Raw genomic sequence first — 20,565 nt, forward strand, 5'->3', positions numbered from 1 at the left:
CTTTCATGCTTTTATGACCTGCCTGTGAACTTTTTGAAATCAAATTCACATTACCACATTTGGTATAGGTAGGTATCTTATCTTGAGAAATAGAACATCAAACTGATTTCTTCTTTTGCTTGGGAGATATAATGGGTGGCAAAGGCAAATATGAAAATTCATGTTACATTTATTTTATGTCTCACAATATTTACCTGACTCCTAGAGGCATTCTGAAAATGTTTCTCAACGACCACTTCATGTGGAGGTTCTGCATGCTGATGTTATGGCTCACCAGAAGTTTGCCTTGCGCCTTGGTTCTTGGCTGAACAAACTCATGAGCTATTCAAGTAAGCATAACTGATTTTTGTTATGATAATGCCATGTCAGTATTTGAATGACTAATTGTCTCAAAAAATGTGTTTAGTAGTGTTATATATGATATTCCCTTATTAAAATATTTCATATTCCTCCTAATAAGTACATTAATAATACAGTAGTACAGGTTCTGATATCCACCAGTATAGTTATGAATAGCAGTACTTCTCTTTTCCTTCTTGCTAAAAGTACTTCTCTTTTCCTTCTTGTTCCTCTTAAAAGTTTTACAATCCTTAGTTTCATCATCCCATGCCCTATGTCAGTGACGATTTAGCTTAAAAGCTGCTCTCCCTGGTGCTAGTGGAAAGCTGTAGAACACCTCCATTAGTAAAAGCATACATCCTCTGCTTGAAGTAATTCCCGCTTCAGATTTGATAGCTGTGACTAATTAGACAGGGCCAGTAAAACAAAAGCCTTAGTTCAAGATTTTGTCCAGTAGTGGAAGGTCTATTTTAAGCTTTCAGACATTGCTCTGGTGTTTGATGATACAGTTTTAAACAATACTTCTGAATCAATCTACTTTTGATTGCTATTACTGGGTTTTGTCATACCTGTGTTTTGCCGAACTTAAGCCATTATAGTCTCTTCACCGTACAAATATGCATAGATTAAGCTCTGCTCACCACTTCCCCTCCTTCTTGATAAGATAAATCTGTTGGTCTGCTTTAGCCTCTTTTGTAAGCTTGGGTAATAAAGTGAATTTCTTATCTTTTTTCCTGAATGCTTATTCTCTAGTCTTTTCTTTGAAATACATACGTCAGAACTGTACCTTTTTGTAATTTTTTAAGAGTTTTAGCTTTCTGTTATTTTCAACTTTGTATTTATTTCACTGATGGTATTTTCTTGCTAGTCTGAGTTCCTCAGTTGTTTTTAATAGGCACAAGTTTTACCTATGTGGTTTTACCTGTGTGGTTTATTTCAGGGTTTCTAGTGTAAGTTCAATTTCTATCCACATTTTTCTTCCTAGATAATTTTTATTATTTTCAATTTTGAGATTCCTCTAAACTCAGCTATTGACTCTGAGTATAGACAAGTCAGTGTCAATACCTCAGCAAATCCTCACATTTTTATGTTTCTAAGCATAATCTTTTTAGCTGATGAGATAAGCTAAAGCTAAAAAGGAGTATTCCATGTTGGGTGTAGCATTTTGGGTTAGGAAATTGTTACAGGTTAACTGATACTTTAATATGTTTTATGAGAGTCTTCAAGCACAAGGATTGAAGTCTAATAATCCTGTCCTTGTTCTTCTAGATTATATATGTAGATGCTTTATGAGCCTGATGTTCTGTAGTCAGTTGGAATTTTTTTGTGGTCTGGTGGTTCCTGTTCTTATCCTGATTTCGCTTCAAGTGGCAGAACAGGAATAAAGAAGCATTCAATACTATTAATTTCCAGGTTGTCAGGAACTTTCCACTTCACTTTTCCATTTGAAATTAGTCATGTAAGAGCTCATTTTCGAATGTTAGTAACCCATTGATGACTCTGATATGTTGATACTCAAAACTGCTTCTGCAAGTACTGTATTTACTAATAGGTGCAAGGAAATACAAAATACGGTTCTGAAATTCTACAAAAGACTTCCAGGGCCCAAGGTCGGGGCCAGTGTAGACTTGCTTAGCCTGTGCATTTCTGTGCTGACGTAGTGAACTGTTCTTATGGATCTGCTTTGCAAAGCTGTCTAAATTATTTTAATCTTAAAATACTCTTAACTACTTCATAAATCCAGTGATGCAGAAGAATAACAGGAAGAAATTAAAGTAGTGTATGTGGGAGTATATTCACTGAGAAAGAATGTTGTTAAGAAATAATTCAATTTGAAGTGCCTTATTTTTTCTTTTTATTTAAAGAACAGAATTCTGTAATTCTCATTTTATTGGCTCACATAATTTAATTATCCAAGCATTCTTGTACAAATGAATAGTTTTATCTCTATAGGTGACTTTCGCCAGATCTTTTGTCAGATATGTCTCAAAGAAGAAGCTGGATCTGAAAAGCCATGCTTCATAAGCAAGTTGATGCTGTGGGATGCAAAACTTCATAAAGGTTTGTGTGTCCATGTTGCTATAAACTAAAGAAGCAAATCAGTTTCTCATGTGTGTAACAAGTGTGTAAAAGCAAGTGCTATGCAAGTGGGGTTGTTTTTAATTATGATTTTTGTACAGCATTTATTTGTACGACTGAGATTCGATATTTTGCCTTTTTTCTCAATTTTTCCTGCTTTACATATTTTGAAGAATCTTTTCAGAAGATCTAGCCTGATTGAGTGACTTCATGCTTATTTACCCTGTTTTAAATATGTACCAATAAATGTTAAAAATAGGAAAAAAATAATAACTTTTTTCATATACTTTGTAACCATTTCAAGCCTTTTAATGATTTTTTTAAACTGTAATTTAATAATCTCTTTCTCTTTTCTACAAAAAGCTGCATCTTAGTGCAATAAAGTGACATGCACTGTATTGGCTTTTCACAGGGGCAAGGAAGGTTCTTCATGAACTTATCTTCAGTAGTTTTTTCATGGAAATGGAATACAAAAAACATTTTGCTGTGGAATTTGTGAAGGTAAATGGTCATTTGTTTTTTATGCTATGAATTTTACTAGCTTTGAAAAACTTGCTCCAACCCTAGAAATTGTTTCAATATAAATAATGATTTTTCCACAAGCAGAGCTTTAAAAACTAACTCAGCCTTTATAGAGTGTGTTGATTCCAATGCCATGGGTTTGTTCCTTGTAATCATGTAGGTATATGCTCATTTTGAATGAGTATTGTTAGCCTTCTGTGTATCTCTTGAAATGACAGATGAACTGCAACTAACTGGTTTGTTTTGGTTGGTTTTTTTTAATTAGATACAGTAGTTAGAAATATACACAACATAAGACCAAGTCTTTTTTGTTTTAGGGTGAGATTTTTCTTTTTAATCCTAATAAAGGTGACTGACAATTCATGGTTTTCTCTGGTCGCTTTGTTTCAGTCCAGACTTCAATTACTCATTGTACACATCTTTTATAGTCAGCTGTTGAATAACTATCCATGCAACACTGTAAGAGGAAGACTTGTGTTGTAATAATGTAATGTCTTTATTGATCTCTTTTTTACATATTATATTTACTGGGGAAGATTGGTTGTAGGAGACGAAATATTTTGCTTCCAAACTGGCAGAATAGTTAAATTTGTGCTTATCTTCAGTATTGAGTCAGTGGGGCACATGTTTAATTGGCTTGATGCGTTGAGGATGTTGTGTTGTTTTTGTTGTCTGAACTGCTTCTATTAAAAAGGAAGAAGGACACTGATACGTAATTCTTTCAAATAAAAAAAGTGTTTTAAATAAACACTTGTTTTATTTCATTTCCCCAATATTCTCTTTTCCTAGTATTACAAGGCATTGCAAAAAGAATACATCAGTGATGATCATGACAGAGTTCTTTCTGTCACAGCACTCTCAGTTCAGATGTTCACCGTACCTACTCTGGTATGTACAGCCTGTCTCCTCTAGAAACATAAAATATATTTGAGAATTGCTAGCAGTACCACTTTTGCAGACTGCTGTACTTGGCAGAGAGTCTTTATGCGTTGCTGAGTTGAAAATGATTGTTCAGGTTTGTTGAGGCCGATATGAAGGCACAAGCTTGATTTTATGTGAATATTCATTACAGAAGGTAGAGGAAATGCAAATGAGTAGAAATTTTAGGCAGCATCCTTCTTTGCATTAACTTTGTGTTCTTTTACTCTTCACATTTACCTTCTTATGTAACTTTAAAAACTTGGGGGGAGGGGGCAAAAATGATTAAATGTTTTTTTTTTTTTGTGTAGCTGAAATATGTTAAATCCTGTGAGAGGGAAAAAGTATACCTCTAGGTTTTAAAGGTTATATATTTCTTGCCTGAAATACTAATATAAAAGTACTTTTCTACGTGATCTTTCTAGAAAAAATAGCATATCTCTTACATTGAAGCTGTCAGAGTGAGAAACCATGTTGACTTGATGGAAACTTGTGTTCATACATGATGAATATTATGGGAGGTTTTGTAGTTTGGACTTTTTAAAAATGCTTGAAATATTTTTCCTTTGAATCCAGTCTTTTTGATTAGAAATTTACTTTGACCCTTCTCTTCAACAAAAGTAGGAAGAACATTTTTTAATTTTCTTCTTATAGGCTCGGCATCTTATTGAAGAGCAAAATGTAATCACCACCATTACAGAGACACTCCTAGAAGTGCTTCCAGAGTACCTAGACAAAAATGACAAGTTCAACTTCCAAGGTTACAGTCAGGACAAACTGAACCGGGTATATGCAGTAATATATGACCTCAGGTAAGTGTAAAGCTGAGAAGCTAGGGCAATTCTCTAGAAAATTAGCAGTAGGATGAGGTGTTTCAATTCAGGAATCTGATGATAAAACTGCTTTAAAAAAATGCAAACTCCTCAAGAACCACACGTGAAACCTGAATGTTTTATTTTTCAGTGGAAACATAACATTTTCAAATACCAAAATTATATTCTATAAAGACATTTTTGGTGATTCTCACTAATATAATTCCATAAAACAATTGCATTAATAAACAAAATATATCTACTGTAAGACAATACAGGTAATTTGGCTTCTATTCATTATCATTCTGGCAAAGCTGTTTGTAATTCTCATCTGCATAGCGTTTTCCACTCTTACGGGTTCCAGATTACTTCAATAAACAGCATATGTAAAAGCAAACCACCCCAAATACCTTGGAATTTAAAAAAATCTGTTTATTTCAATTGATGGAGTCGCATCAAGCAACTCTAATGTTTAGTAAAAATGTTAAGAGGAGTTTGAGATGGGGAGGGGGATGTAATGTGATGATGCAATTCATTACTGTAATACAAAGAACAATAAATACAAGCAGAAACGGAAGTTTGAGCAAAAGATGATAATGTTTTCTTTGGGGACAGGTATGTCTTAGTCAGCAAGCCTACATTATGGACAGACCGTCTGAGGGAGCGGTTCTTAGAAGGATTTATTTCTTTCCTAAGGATTCTAACTTGCATGCAGGTACAACGCATTTAAACAATTTCTTTCTAATATGCTGTAATAAACATATTACAGCATTTCTGTTTGCTCATCTTTTTGTCCATAGCAATATTGTGCATATAAATGTGCAATTATGATGGTAAGTTCTTCAATCCATTTCTTGGGTGGGTGTACAGGTAATGTTTATAGAAGTATTCTTCAATTTTAGCTACATGTATCCGAATAACCTATATTTTACTATTTGCTTACAGAATTTTCTGTTGTTTTAAGCCTGTGTTCGTTGATTTAGCTTGAGTATTTTGTGGCATATCCATTTCAGGGAATGGAGGAGATAAAAAGACAGATTGGTCAGCACATTGAGGTGGACCCTGACTGGGAAGCAGCTATTGCTATACAGATGCAGCTCAAGAACATTCTTTTGATGTTCCAGGAGTGGTGTGCCTGTGATGTAAGTGTATCAGTTGTCTGGGATTCTTACACGCATGCCTTCTGTGAATATTCCTGAGTGCTTTTTAAATAGCAGCTTTTTAAAAAAGCTCACTATAGTTCAATACAGATCTCCACAAAAAATGAGCCTGAAAGAATTAATCTGTGGTGTGAGAAGGAGAGGTGGGATCTCAGGAGAGTATAATCTGGCTGACAAAGCTGCACAGGGGTGTCAGGCAGATCATAAAGGAAAATACTTCCCATAATACTGTTAGGTTTTCAGTTTTTGAAGCATACGGTGTTAATTTTCAATTGCAAGGTAGACTGCAGAAACTTTGTGCTAATTGAGGAATTGCGCTGTAAGTATTCCTAATCAGTGCTGGAGCTTGTCACTGTGCTGGGGGAAGGGAGGAAATTGTACACAATTTAAAGATATTTTGAAATTGGTTTCTTTTTTGTTTCTTTTTTTTTTTTCACCAGGGAGAGAAAGGATAAACTACAGCAGTTCAGGAGCTTTATCCCATTTGGGGTACAAACTGCAAACTATTGAAATATCCCATCTTAAATAAGTACATGGATTTTAGAGCATTTGACAGAGCAGCTTTTTTGAACAGAAGCATATTCTTGGTTAGCTTTAGTGGATGCTCCACTGTTCCAGTCCGGTACTTCTCCATATAAGAAACAGAATAGTAATATATTGTGGACTTTAACTGTTTATGCCATCAGAAAAAACAAGTGAGGAATTTCAGTGCATACATAGGATTTTTAAACATAGTGCTATGCATTTATTTTAAACTCTAGGAAGAGCTGTTGCTGAAGGCCTACAGTGAATGTCATAAAGCTGTGATGAGGTGCAGCACAAGTGGCCGCTCACGGGAAAAAACAGTGTTTCACTTGTGTGGCCATACTCTGGAGAGCAGACCTTACAGAGTGTCTGCAGATCCTGTCAGCATACATTTACCGCTGTCTAGGACTCTTGCTGGTAGGTGGTGTGTTTTGTTTTGATTCATGTTTGAATTACCTTTATCACCCATCTCGATTTCTTTACTCTAGAAACCATTTAGATGAAGTGCTTCATGGATCAGTCACTGTCAGACTTTCTGACATACTCATGATCAGGCAATGCTGTTCCCCACATGTCCCACGAAAGGAAGGTTTTCCTCAAAAAAAAAAAAAAAATTGCCATGGAAGTTGGAGGTCATTTTTTAAACAGGAGAGAGATGAGAAAGTCAGATGAGAAGGAAAAAGTTCCATGTTTTAATGAGATCTTCAGTTTTCTCTGGACTATTTCTATTTATGTTGCTGTGTTTCTGTTTCTACCTGTTCTGCCTAAATGAATGTTCATTATTACTGTATCTCAAATCTGTTTTCCTGCTACCTGTATCTTAGGACTTTTAAAATGCTCCTCCTAAAAGACATATGTTTGCAGCATGCCAGGACAGATTTCCAGTCAGTGTTCAATGGTTTACAGCAGTGGGGGATCGCTGCTTTTTGTAGAATACAAATGAAATCATACGCTATTATTAAGCTGTATATTCTTTATCACATCATTTGATGCCAGGATACCATCTGTTAAGCCTTGTAATCTTGAAATTCAGTTATTACTGACATACGATTTAGATGTGAAATGAAAATTTTGCTAGTACTACTTAGCATCTCAATTTAAATAGTTTTAATGGATTCATTAAATGAATAGATTTATTCATAAAATAATGGATTGTAAGATGGGCAAGAACTGTTTTCATAATGTAATAGATCTTCTATCTTAAAATAAAAAGAAAAAGAAAATTAAAAAGCAAGTCACAAGTCTTTCCTACATAAACAACTTCTTTTCTGTAATTTTCTGGGTTGTAGATGATTTAGCTATCATCTAGAATGGGTTGGAGGAGAAACTTTACTAATTTTGATTTATTTTCTGATTTTCTTCCTGTTGGTTTTGTAGGTCTTCACGTACGATTAAGCAAGACTGGAACCATCTCAAGACTGCATGAGTTTGTTTCTCCTGTAAGTTGGCTTCTTCCCTCCCTTCCTTCCCCCCAGCCCCCGAGTGTTTGTGATTTATACTCTGGGAATGAAAAATCCTAAAATTTTATCCTGTAACTTTCATGGCACACACACAAGTTATTTAGCAACTGTCAGTATGTCTTTGTTCATTAGGACTTACACTTTAAAAATCACTGTCAGACTCATTATTGCTTGATTTTTCTTTTCCTTTTTTAAATTTTAGGAAGAATTTCAAGTGGAATTGCTAGTAGAATATCCTTTGCGATGTCTTGTCTTGGTTGCTCAGGTTTCTGCAGAGATGTGGAGAAGGAATGGGCTCTCACTGATAAGCCAGGTATTCTTAAAATTTTCAGTAATGAATTGGTCAGTCCTGTTGATGTATGCAAGTGTTTCTCAGTAATGCTCCCAGTGGTGGTTTCATCCGGTGCATAAAAAGGTCATGGGGGTCATTCTCACACTAAATAGAAAGGTTTCTAGGTGGGAGTTTAGATGACTTGGGTTTATTTCCAGCTTTATCAGTGGCTTGTCTCCCCATATTACACAAATATTTTCATCTCTCTTATGACTCTTTCTGACTGTGAAATGGTGTTTCTGTTACTGACATCTACTGGTAAACTACTTGCAGATCTTAGGAAGAAATCACTGCATAAATACTGTTAGTACTGTTGCTTATAAGAAAATGTTAGAAGAATCTCTCAGTGTATGGTAGTCATATGCAAAAGTTAAATCGATGTAAACTCATACTAAACTTTTCAGTGCAATATAACTGGATATAACAAACATTTTATAATACTTGCGGGCTTTTTTGTTGCAAGAGTGAAGGTAAAAGGAAGAGTCTGCCCTAAAGTACTTGTATTTTGCCTGCTTTGGCTTCACTTTTTTTTTTCTTTTGGCAGAAGTTCTCTGAGTTTCCCTTTCACAGGACCCTTTGCTGCAATCAAAGTAAATACCGCTAGCCCCCTGTAGAGTTGTATCTCTGACAACTGGGGTACGAGAAGGAGGATATTTTGACTTTAATCAGTAGCAGCCATTAGAATTATCTTGTCTTGGGTGAGGGTATGAAAAAGTACAGCATAGACTTTCTCTGGATAAGTGAAAAAACATTTTTAACTTCCATCAAAGTACATACTTGTTTTGAAAGAAGCATCAGACTTTCCCTTAATAGAGGTGCTGTACAGTTTAAAAAAGCTTCAGTCATTAATCGGTATGCATTTGATAGTGTATTACTTCTCTACTTAAATTTTGTTTTCCTCTTTCTCAGGTATTCTATTATCAAGATGTTAAATGCAGAGAAGAGATGTATGATAAAGACATCATCATGCTCCAGGTATAATGTTCTGAATCGTTGCTTGCTTGACTCGGAATTGTCATGGAATTCCTTTGAACTAGATTTGTATGATTGTAAACATTTTTCTTGGTAAAGTATTTTTCATAATTAATGAAGAACTGTAGTAGTAACTGATACTAATATTAGTTTGGGTTTTTTGATAGATAGGTGCATCCCTTATGGATCCAAACCAGTTCCTCCTGCTGATATTGCAGAGATATGAGCTTGCTGATGCTTTCAAAAAGATCAAGCCCACCAAAGATCAGGTAAGTGCCAAGTGTTTCTGCTGATGAATTTTTTTGCTTTGAATTTATGGAGCATTAATAAGAAAAACTAGCTACTGGTGATAACTGCATTTTTATGACCACACTAAAAGTCAGTCAACACAGGATCTAGTTGTTAGATAACTGATTTGAAATCAGAATTTGTAGGAGTTTATTTAAAATTAACAGGTTTTGCCCTCTTTGACCTTTATTTCATAAGGCATCTACCAAATTCCATGTAAATTACTTACCTATAAAATTTCTATGTCTCTTAAGCCATTTTATGTATTCTTGCTTTGGCTGGAAGTTCCTTGGATTGTTGTGCTACTTCTTGAGGCTTGAACTTTCATAAAATCCTTTATCTGGGATACTCTTTTAGCTGTCACTTCTTTTCCTGCGTGTGAATCTTGCAATTCCATTGTGGAATAGTATTTCCTCTACAAGCACAGATATTTTTCCAACTTGTTAGAATGGAGTTTTCTTCTTACATTATGGTGCTTTGGCAAAGTAGTGCATCTGAAGGCTGAGCTCCATGTTTGACGGATTTTCCTGCTTGGTGTTGTTTGTTTGGTTGGTTTTTTGGTGTTTGTTTTGCTTTTTTAAATGATTTCTCTAACTCTTGTAGGATTTGATCAAACAATGTAATGTGTTAATAGAAGAGATGTTACAGATTCTCATCTACGTTGTGGGTAAGTTTCATTTCTCTCTGTTGAAGTATTGGGTTATTACAGTTTGACAAAATAGGCTTAATGACTTTGTTTAATGTAGGTGGTATGGAGAGGATACGGCAGTATGCCTATTTTAAATAGATTGTTCAGTAACACAAGTAATTGTCAACCAGAATCAATAGGGGTTGCATAGTGAAAAAAGCTGTTAAGTAACTTCATAATTGACTATTAAAGTAGCATGTGAAGAGATACTCCATGTCAACCCATTTTCTTAGGAAGCTAGGCTAAAAAACATTTTTTTTCTCAAGACATTTGGGGTTAGGTTTCTGGCAAATGCAAGCTTTAACTATGAAATACCTCAGCAATAGCATTACCTCTGGTTAGGTTTCTGGCAAATGCAAGCTTATACTATGAAATACCTCAGCAATAGCATTACCTCTAAGCAAAATTCAAAATTGCTTTGTAACTGTCATGTTTGCTGTTCTCCTTTTGATTCGCTCTGGTAGGGGAAAGATACGTGCCTGGAGTGAGTAATGTGACAAAAGAAGATGTTATTATGAGAGAAATTATCCATCTGTTATGTATTGAACCAATGGCTCACAGTGCAATTACCAAGTCCTTGCCTGAAAATGTGAGTCCTGGTTTATTTTTTTCCTGTTAATTTACTTTTTCTTGGTTTATGTCTTTTTCTTCTTTAGCTTCCATATCTTTATATGGAAGCATTTTATTTCTGTTATAAAGCTCAATTGTTGGTTTCAGAATTACAAAATGGCATGACAAAGGGTCTTACACACCTTACTGATTTAAAGGTAAATGTCATAGATTTGAGTATGGTACAATCTGAAAAGGCTTGTATGGAGATTGTGGGTTTTGTTGAAGAGGTAAAATTTTTTAGGATATTCAGCTGTAGTTCTCCTAGATTCATAAAGAAAAGTTTTAAAATTATTTTCTCTTTTGGCCCTGTAGGACCATGCAGTTGGATTCCACTCTGCCCTGTGTACCATCAATAAATTTGATCCTGTAATTTTGATCACTTAAACCTGTACAGATCCATTGGAAGTCAAGTATTCTACAGGTCTATTTGAAAGCACGGATTTTCCTGCCATTATATTCCAACTTTTCAAAATTCAAGCAGAGGAGAGGGATGTGGATTAGGTTTTGTAACCTGTGCAAGTTTTCAGGCATGGCAATCGATGCAAAACCCCCTCAGTTTTATTGTAAATTAAATAGCTTGGAATACTGTTTTAAAAGACTAAAACTCTGTTTTTCCCTTCATTGAGGTTGGGTAAGGCACGGCTTTGTTTCTGGAGATCACTCTTACAAATGAAATTTTACATGATTAAATGATAGTATTATCTCTTTGACATGTTACATGGAAGTACCAATTATGAATATCTGCTTTCTGAATAACAGTGGGCAAAATATATTAATTCATGAATTAGAGAACTGATCTAAATCTGTATGTCTATTTTTGTTACACCTAGCATAATACTGAAGATATTTGAATCATTATGTATTTATCCCAAACTAAATTTTTTACCAGGAGAACAATGAAACTGGCTTGGAGAAAGTAATTGATAAAGTGGCTACATTTAAGTAAGTTTTTAATATTGTTTTATAAGTCTTGAACATGAAATAATTGTGTTATATTATATGGGTTAAACAAGCTGCACTGCACAGTCTCTGTTCAGCTAATATTTTGCTGTCTTGGAAATACATATGCTTTCAAATATACATAGGAAAGAAAAGCTTATGGAATATCCAAACCTGCTGCTTCTCTCCTTTTGCCCTTGTCAGTCTTCAAATTCAGCTTGAGGGAGTCTCAGGAGTTTAGTAATCTCAAATCCTAGTGGGCAAGTCTTAAAAAGTTAATTTTGTGTCAAAGGTGGCTGGAACTGTAACAGGTCATTGTACCTTTGACAGTCCCCACCTAATCATTGGTTTAGAAGTTACTTCGTTGCTAACTTGCTGTAACTTTCAGATGGGAGTTATTTTTTTTTTAACATATATAGAACAACTGATTGTAGCAGTTGAGAAAAAGTAGTTCAAATGTCTATTTTTGTCACAAAAATGTCTTTTAATTATTTTAGTATATCTTATTTGAAATTTCATGTGTTTCGCTTGTGTGTGTTTAATCAAGGGCAGCTATAGGTGTAAGTGGGAATTTTGCTTTGGGAATTGTATGGAAGGTTCAAAAAAATCTCACTAGCTGGAAAGTTCATATTACTTGTTTTGTATCTTGGTTAAAAAAGTAATTTTCTTTTTACTGTAACATCCAATGTCTGAAATTCTAAGCCATGAAGTTAAAAAGAATTTACCTGTCAGAGGCTATGTGGTGTGCTGTAGCTTGTGTAGACTAGAAACATTTTGCTTTTGGGTAGGATTTACAGAAGTAAGCAGTCTTGAAAGACTGATTGCTGTACTCACTCTGTGCTTTTAAGTTAATGAAGCAACCACCACTATTCCATTTCTTACTAGCACTTCCTTAGAGAATAAATTGTGTCACTGGTGTGTTTACATTTAAATATGTGCTGAACATAAATTATTAATCTGTATATCATGAAATATTTCTCTGTAAGGAAACCAGGTGTGTCTGGCCATGGAGTTTATGAACTGAAAGATGAGTGCTTGAAGGAGTTCAATATGTTCTTTTATCACTATACTAAGACCCAGCACAGCAAGGTGAGCAGTGTAAGATTCACTCTCAAAGGTTAAAAAATAGTACATATCAACTAAAGAAGTTTGTTGAATCAAAGGAATTAATGGTATTTAAAGAAACTGATTCAGTAGAGAGCATATGCAGCTAACTTCAAACCTCTAATGAAGTTCAAATTGTTAATACAAATTCATGTGGGTGGTTTGCATTAGTGTTTTCACTAAAGTGACTTCTATGTTAACTCTGTTAACTGTTTATGCTAAAGAACAAAGTATGATATCTCTTTGAACTGGAAAACCCCAAATTTATCTATTGTAATTCATGCTGAGGAAGCAAGTATGTCCAATTGTTTTATATCTACTACTAATTGAAATAAAATGCAGTGTTGTTAAACAGATTTCAGACAAGATTCTAGTTAAATGACCAAGTATTGACTATGTATCTTCCCACATTTCCAGTTTAGGATTTCTAATTGCTTCATTCTGTACTTCTGTGGAAGTACTGATGTAACAACACTACTTTTTCTGTAGGCTGAGCATACACAAAAGAAAAGAAGAAAACAAGAAAACAGAGATGAAGGTAAAAATTTGAAACTGATGACTCAACAAATGTGATAAGTCAGTAGTGTATGTAGTTGTGCATATAAAATGAGCTGTGGGAAATGTGACTTAATTGTGGATAGTTGAGTTCATATTGTTTGTTGTGATCTGTAGTAATTGTAATTAATTAACTGCTGTTAGCTTTTATCTTCCCCCACCCCCTTTTTGTTTTTTAACAAAGATAGAGATTTTGGAATTTTTAGTTTAATTTCCATGTAGACAAACATGGCATAGTATACATTGACAAAATGAACAACTTGAAGTTTCTAGGGAGGAGTAACTAGGAGGCAGAAGTTTATTTTTTGTTAGTGCAGTGTTGAGGCATAATAATGTCATGTAGAGAAGGCTGCCACAGGAGCTAGTGCTCGTATCCATTCTGTAAGTAGCTTGAGACTTAGGTTTTATAAATCAAAACTTTATTTTTTTTAGAAGCTACAAATACGTGTAACAGTAAACCCCCATGTTTCTGTTGTAACACAAGTGTGTTTTCCTTTTGAGTTTACTGTTACCTATTCAAGTCATGAGCATTAATTGAATTGATTTGAGGAAGACTTTGTAAGCTGAATGAATAAGTACAGTGAACAATTTAATAAAATCAGCTATCACCTGCTTTTTTAAGTTGCAACAGATAAAAGTGTTTTTCTTTTCCCAGATTGCCCTTCCAGTTGAATACCTTAATCTTTACTTCCTAATCTGAAGTATATTTTTATTTTTGTGTACAATCAGGGGAACTACAGCATTTCATACCCAAGATGACTAAAATTCATTCTGAGTAAATTTTACTTGCTTTGGGTTCCTTTCACTTGAAAAAATGGAACTGAAGAAGAATTAATTAGTATTGTCATTTAGGAGGGACACAAATAAATCAGGAATCGGATTCTCTTTGAAAAAAATGTAATTTCCCTCGGTTTAAAGTAACTTGGAATATGACAGCTGGAAAAAAAAAAGAGAAAAAATATCTTTGGATTACTTTTGGTTTCTTTCTCCACTTCCTGTTTTATACAGTTGTCACATTTTCATTAGTAACTTTTCAATGTTCTGCACCGTGCCCCCCCCCCCTTCACTTCAGCAGCTCTAAAATGTTAGCAAGGATGTTTATTTTGTGGAACTTTAAATGCAAATACTGTGTCAGAAACTCATACAAAGATAACTTTATATTAATGTGTGTTCCCCTGAGGCTACCCATTTTGTTGCTTATACTTTATGCATATGCTTTTGTGTGGCTGTGTTGTCTTTGTCAGTAAGTTTTTAAAATTCATTTAGTCTAAATTGTCAAAAGATTGATGGTTTCAGAGACACACTGTTCATAGAAGTTTTCAGAAAAGAGGCATCCAGGTACCAAGAGAAGGCTTAAGTCAATGCTTCCAGGTAGGGAAAGGTTGCAGCATTAATTGAGCTGCTGTTAGTAGCTGCCAAGATTCCAGGTGGCTTCTGCGTGAGATACCACATCACACAGTTTCAATATTAGCTCAGAAAATGTACTTAGAAATTATCGGGATGGCCCAGTAGCAGGAAGAATTTAAACATCCAGCCATATTAAGCATGGGACACGGTAATGTGAGACATCACACTCTAGAAGATCCACTGCTCACTGTTCTTTAACTACTTAAAAACTTGATATCTGATGCAAAACATAAACACTATGTTTATTAGTGATACTTAAATAAGGCAGTGTAAAATATTAAATATTTGCATTTACCGATAAAATTAAACACTTCTGATCGATTGTTTAGCTTAGCTTGCATGTGTTTTATATAAGAACTTACTAAAAGTACTTAGTTTTGCTAAAGATAAAAGCTGACTTAGGCAAACAATTGTGTTTGAGCGTGGTTTTATTAATTTAGAAGTCCATTTGTCCTTTCACTGGAATACGTGTGTTTGCTCTCTGCTTTTTGCCTGCAACCTTTGAGGTGCCAGTTTGTTAATATATTTGCGCGTGTCTGTTTTCTAGCATTGCCACCACCACCTCCTCCAGACTTCTGTCCTGCATTCAGCAATGTGGTGAGGATTCTGAACTGTGATGTTATGATGCACATACTGCGGACTGTTCTTCAGAGAGCAGTAGAACTGGAGACCCACTTGTGGACCGAGGCTATGATCCAAATGGTATGGTTGGCTTTGGTCTTCTTCCTATGGTCATTCCTGTGTTGACCGTGTTTGCTTATGATGAGATCAAAATGTGTAAAGATGAACTTTAAATTGGAATGGTAAGAACTTACTTTTTGTCCCCAAACATCTTTCCATAATTAGAAATATTTTCTTTGTTGATAACATTTATTTACCTCCACTGTAAAATAGATAAGTGAAATGCAATAATATCTAAATTGGGAATATTCTTCAGTTTGCTACTTTGCTTTCCCCTCTGTGTTGCCTCATCACTGAAGCTGTTTCAATACGTAATTCTCCTTACTTTGTCTTTTTCTTGAAACTTCGTATACAAATAAGTAACCCTTTAATCACCTTAAAGAAATTGGAGTTGCTTCATCTTGTAAGCTGCAGAGTCTCCAAATAAGTAAATGTCTTTGGGGCCTTAGCCATGAAATAATAAAATTTTGGAAGTATTTAGACATTGGATTTTACCACAGTGACTTTATGCTTTAAGAAAAAAGGAATTACTGATGTTGTGAAGTTCTTTTTGTGGGTGCTTTTTTTGTTTTGTTTTTTTAAGTATTTATACGATTAGGACCTGAAGTTACAAACTGATTGAATTAATCAGTTCTGTTAATTAAAGTCTCTAGATTATTTAATCACTTTGACTTACCTGCTAATTGTTGGATTATGGAAATAACCAAAGATTTTGCTGATAAGAATTTATTAAAAGATTCATATGTTACTAATGTAAAGCGTGTGCAAATTTATTAGGTTTAGTGCAAGTAATATGCAGGAAAATTATGTTGCGAGTTGTGATTTCACTGTCCACGTACAATCTCAGCACTTCTTCTCATTTCTGTGTTTTGTCATGGATATAATCAGCATATAGTACAGAACTATACTAAACATATTAATTTTATATGCTGTTTTACCAGACATCTAACAGTGAATGATACTTACTTTTTTTTAGGTGCTTCATCTCCTTTCTTTAGGGTTATTAGAAGAGAAGCAGCAGTTACAGAAGTCTCCAGAAGAAGAAGTAACCTTTGATTTTTATCACAAAGCAACACGTATGTTTCATTTTCTTTAAAAGAGCGAAGTATATTAGGCAAATGTGATTTTGTGAGGACAAAAATAGAGTAGAAGAAAGTGTTTGGTGATTTTTAGATAGAAAGGATTTATTTTTTGCTGTAGAATTAAAACATGATAAAATAAGTATTTTAAATAATGAAGAAACCATGTTTGGACTAGCTTCCTGTTTCCTTAGTTGCCAGATATGTTGAAAAGGGGGTGTGCTTCTCTTTCTGGAAGAGAAAAGGAAAAGTAATACTAGTGTTACATAACTGAAAATGGTTCTTCCTTGACAAGAACATGATTGAAATGGGAGCTAAGAACTTGAGAAATGACAGTGGATTTAAGTGAACTGTCACCATCTTTTTTACTCCTGAGCTGTACAATTACTGATTGACCTGCAAGTTAGTTTTTTACTATGGTACTGGTAATAGAAGCAAAAGTTAGTGGCTGTGAAGCCACTTGAATACTTTTCTTCTTTCTTTACTTTTCCAAATCCCTACAGAGCACTTTGTAATCTTACATTCGAGACTAGTGAGTGTGAGCTGGAATCTACATTTTCCAAATAATCTTATCTAGAGTTTCTGCTTCACTGTGTAAGAAGAAATAATAAAGATTCCATTATCAAGCTAGACATAATTGTCACTTCAGAGGTGAAACGGAGATAAGAAATGTGAAGTAAAATTATAGAATCATAGGATTACTTAGATTGAAAAAGACCTTTAAGATCATAGTCCAATCATTAACTTAGTACTGGCAAGTCCACCACTAAACCGTGTTGTAAGCACCACATTTACACTTGTTTTAAATACCTCCTAGGTAAATAAATACATAAAGCTGCTGAACCGCCTTTCTTTAGTTTTTCAAAAATGTTGTGTAAACAGGTGTTACTGAGTTTGAAAAGCACTCCCATTTCACTTTTTTATTTTTGATTTTTTCTTACTGTTGAGCAACAAGAATTGTTATCGTCACACTGAATGTATTTCTGTTTAAGAAGCTTCATGTCGACTACAAGAATACACTAAAAGGAATTACAATTGAGACATTACAGAATTGTTTGCCAGCTTTAGTTTTGCATAACGAGACAAACAAAAGCCCCATTTATACATAAGGCATGCAAAAATAATCAGTATTTTTGTAAGAAAACTCTTATTGAGAAGTGAATTAAAACTCCAATACTATTTAAATGTTTGTCTCGCTTCTAAAAACATGCAAATTAATTTCAAATGGGAAGTGCTGCAAAAGAAATGCAATGGAAGAGAATGGTCTCAATTTTAAATCATGTTAGAGAATGGCCTAGGTGTGAAGAAGCAAATAATTACTGTAATTATAATAATTTTTGTGATAGAAATAACTTGTGCACTGAGCTGTTAGCAAACTCATGTAAACTATAACATCTTTACAACTTCTATTTGAAGCAAAAGGCAATTTTGGTTTTGTCTGTACTTCTGCCCTTGGAAGGAGCAAAAATGATTGATCTACGAGGGGTGAAGAAGGATTATACTATGTTTAAGTGAAATAAACAGATGAAATTAAAACAGAAATGTAACTACACAGATTGTATTCATGTTTGTATTACGTAATTAGCAATGTTTTAAGGCATTTCCATAGTTACAAATACATTGAAATGCTGAGTTTTTTTCCCCTCAAGACCCATGCTTTTCTGTTGTTCTTTAATTTGTAAAGGAATGGGAAGCTCAGCCTTGAATGCTGTGAACGTGTTAATGCTTTTGGAAAAATTAAAGAGAGTTCCTCAGTTAGAGGCACAGAAGGACACAGTCAATTGGATACTGCAGGTACACAAGGGGGGAGATAGGAATGATCTTGGTTTAGTAATTTAGGAAACTTTCATTAAAGAAGCGATGATTCCTGCACATAACCCAGTGTTTACAGCTGCAGTGATTTCTTGAGAAGCTTAATCTGATGTAACATTTTTTCCCCAGATGAGATGGTCTATTGAATACTGTGTTAATGTGTCCATTTTACTTGCTATTGCTACTTTCAAGTATTGGGTCAATTTTTGCTTAGAGAACTCATTCCGGTAATGATATTTTTAATGCATAAACTTTATTCCTCATATGCTGCAAAATAACAGCAAGTGATAAGTAAAACTTACATTATTTGGGAAAGCATTTTAGAGGCTGCTTGTGGTAAGACTTGAGTCATGTGGATGTGACTAATGGCCACATTGTATGTTTGGCTTGTGGATTTTTTCCATCCAACTGCTTGCCATTACCCAGTAAGAGAAGGGAAGAACCTCTGGAGCTGTGACACCTTCTCCAGTGTAGGAGGCTGCTGCTTCTGCTTAGCAGTAATACTGCTGTGCTGTTGCATTTTGGGTTTCCTGGTTTAGGTGGCAAATGTAGAAGACGGTGCTCTTGGAAAAGAGAGTAAGAATCCATAGTAGGGTTCCAAAATTATCCTCAGCTATTAACATTGGACTGCCCTTGTACATTAGGGAGGCAGGTTTGAAAATTTTTTTGGAGAAGTTATTCCTCTAAAATTCTAAGGGCAAAAGTAAAAGTGTACTAAGTACATGCAACTTTTTAATTATATGTATAGTAAATGTAGGATATTTAGTATTAACCAAACTTCAAGATGCATGTTAAAGATAGCTGGAGAAAGTAGTAAATTAAAATTGAAGGCTCAGTTTTAGCTAATTGGACACATGCTGTAAAGCTTTCTTGATGTTCCAGATGTATAGGTGTTTGCATGATTTCAGTGACTATTTCCATGAGGTGATCCACATCTCACCTATTTGAAATAAGCTAGCAGCCTCTATCCATGTTTCTAACGTATGGAATCTTCAGCTGTTTAGCAGAATTAGTGCCAGAAGACTGAAACATTTGGAAGAATTATACTTCCCTTCACACTGAGCAGTGCTCGTCAGGTTTAGGATACAGACACAGCAGTGTTACAGGATGCACATTATGGTCTGTTAGATGTTTTTGTTATTTAGGAGTATGGCAGTTGGTTTCATCCATATCAAAATCTGAAAATAATGTGAAACAAAGTATCAGGATCTTTAATCAGTTTTATTTTTAACATCTAAGTTTCTATTCCTAGATGTTTGAGACAGTGAAAAGAATGAGAGAAAAATCTAGTGTGACAACAGTAGTAGCAGCTACATCAGGCTCAGAAGCTACAAAAGGTGATGAGGTAATAACAAAAAACCCATGTTCTATGGAAGCCTTGCATTTAATGTTTTGAATGGCTGTTTTCAAAAAGTTGCCTAAATTTATTGCTACCTTAAATGACAGTTTTATAAATACTAATTTCTGATACATTGCCTAAAAATAGGATTAATAATTTTAATAAATGAAATTTATGCTAAGCATGTTTCATGGAATTATCAACAGCTAATGTGGTTTTGGTTGTACTTCCAAATTAAGTGAAACAACGGAGGGGGGTGAAGAAGTAATTTGTGTTAATTGCTCTCTATCTTTGTGATTTGACCACCTTTTCTATGATGTTTACATGGTGCAATAATTAGAAATACAAATCCACTTAGAATGATGTCTTGTATGTGACCTATGAAGAGGTTATCTGCCTTGCTTTGATTGTATAAAGACGTCAAGCTTAGGTGATTATTCTGTCTTTTTATCAGTCTCTACACACTTCCCTCAAAATAACTTCTGAATCCAGTGGCCAGATGAGAGTGAAATGGAGATTTCAAAGATTACTGCAGTCCCATGAATTCCTTTTTTGTTTTTCTAAATTGGCAGTTGAATAGAAAAGAAGAATCCAGTTACCCTTAGGCAGTGTACAAAGACAAGCCAGTTTGCTCTTGCACATTCTGTTTGGCAACAGCTCACTGCCAAACAATTTCTTGGCTAGTCATTGCATGCATAGCTCTAAACTTATCAAGCATCCGCTGTGTTTCTTTTTTTAGAAAGGTGTCCTGTGATATCTAGTAAGGTAAGGGAACAAAATACAAAAGTCAGTAAGAAATGAGACACAGTTCCACTACATGTGGAGCAATTTGTTGTTTCGTTTCCTCAAAAAGTAATACCACTGTGAATGGAAGCAATATGTATAATGCTGAATTGTCTCTAAGTAATTGAATAATTAGTTAGGTTCTGTATGTTTTAATTAA

At 34.6% G+C, this 20,565-nt stretch overlaps 1 protein-coding gene across 4 annotated transcripts in view; it reads left to right on the forward strand.

Moving 5' to 3' along the window:
• UBR1 (ubiquitin protein ligase E3 component n-recognin 1) overlaps window positions 1-20,565 on the forward strand; it is a 74,974-nt gene that overhangs the window by 27,713 nt on the left and 26,696 nt on the right. For all 4 annotated transcript variants that reach the window (XM_080397665.1, XM_080397666.1, XM_080397667.1 and 1 more), the window contains 21 exons: window positions 206-329; window positions 2,293-2,400; window positions 2,831-2,919; window positions 3,730-3,828; window positions 4,513-4,670; window positions 5,286-5,385; window positions 5,684-5,812; window positions 6,592-6,772; window positions 7,733-7,794; window positions 8,018-8,128; window positions 9,056-9,121; window positions 9,286-9,387; window positions 10,010-10,073; window positions 10,559-10,683; window positions 11,596-11,648; window positions 12,632-12,734; window positions 13,239-13,287; window positions 15,259-15,413; window positions 16,369-16,468; window positions 18,156-18,265; window positions 19,536-19,628. In XM_080397665.1, the coding sequence (XP_080253791.1) occupies window positions 206-329; window positions 2,293-2,400; window positions 2,831-2,919; window positions 3,730-3,828; window positions 4,513-4,670; window positions 5,286-5,385; window positions 5,684-5,812; window positions 6,592-6,772; window positions 7,733-7,794; window positions 8,018-8,128; window positions 9,056-9,121; window positions 9,286-9,387; window positions 10,010-10,073; window positions 10,559-10,683; window positions 11,596-11,648; window positions 12,632-12,734; window positions 13,239-13,287; window positions 15,259-15,413; window positions 16,369-16,468; window positions 18,156-18,265; window positions 19,536-19,628 (2,181 nt within the window). The remainder of the gene's footprint in view (window positions 1-205; window positions 330-2,292; window positions 2,401-2,830; window positions 2,920-3,729; window positions 3,829-4,512; window positions 4,671-5,285; window positions 5,386-5,683; window positions 5,813-6,591; window positions 6,773-7,732; window positions 7,795-8,017; window positions 8,129-9,055; window positions 9,122-9,285; window positions 9,388-10,009; window positions 10,074-10,558; window positions 10,684-11,595; window positions 11,649-12,631; window positions 12,735-13,238; window positions 13,288-15,258; window positions 15,414-16,368; window positions 16,469-18,155; window positions 18,266-19,535; window positions 19,629-20,565) is intronic.

This window comes from Falco punctatus, assembly GCF_963210335.1.
Source record: "Falco punctatus genome assembly, chromosome: 7".
NCBI classification, from domain to species: Eukaryota; Metazoa; Chordata; class Aves; order Falconiformes; family Falconidae; genus Falco; species Falco punctatus.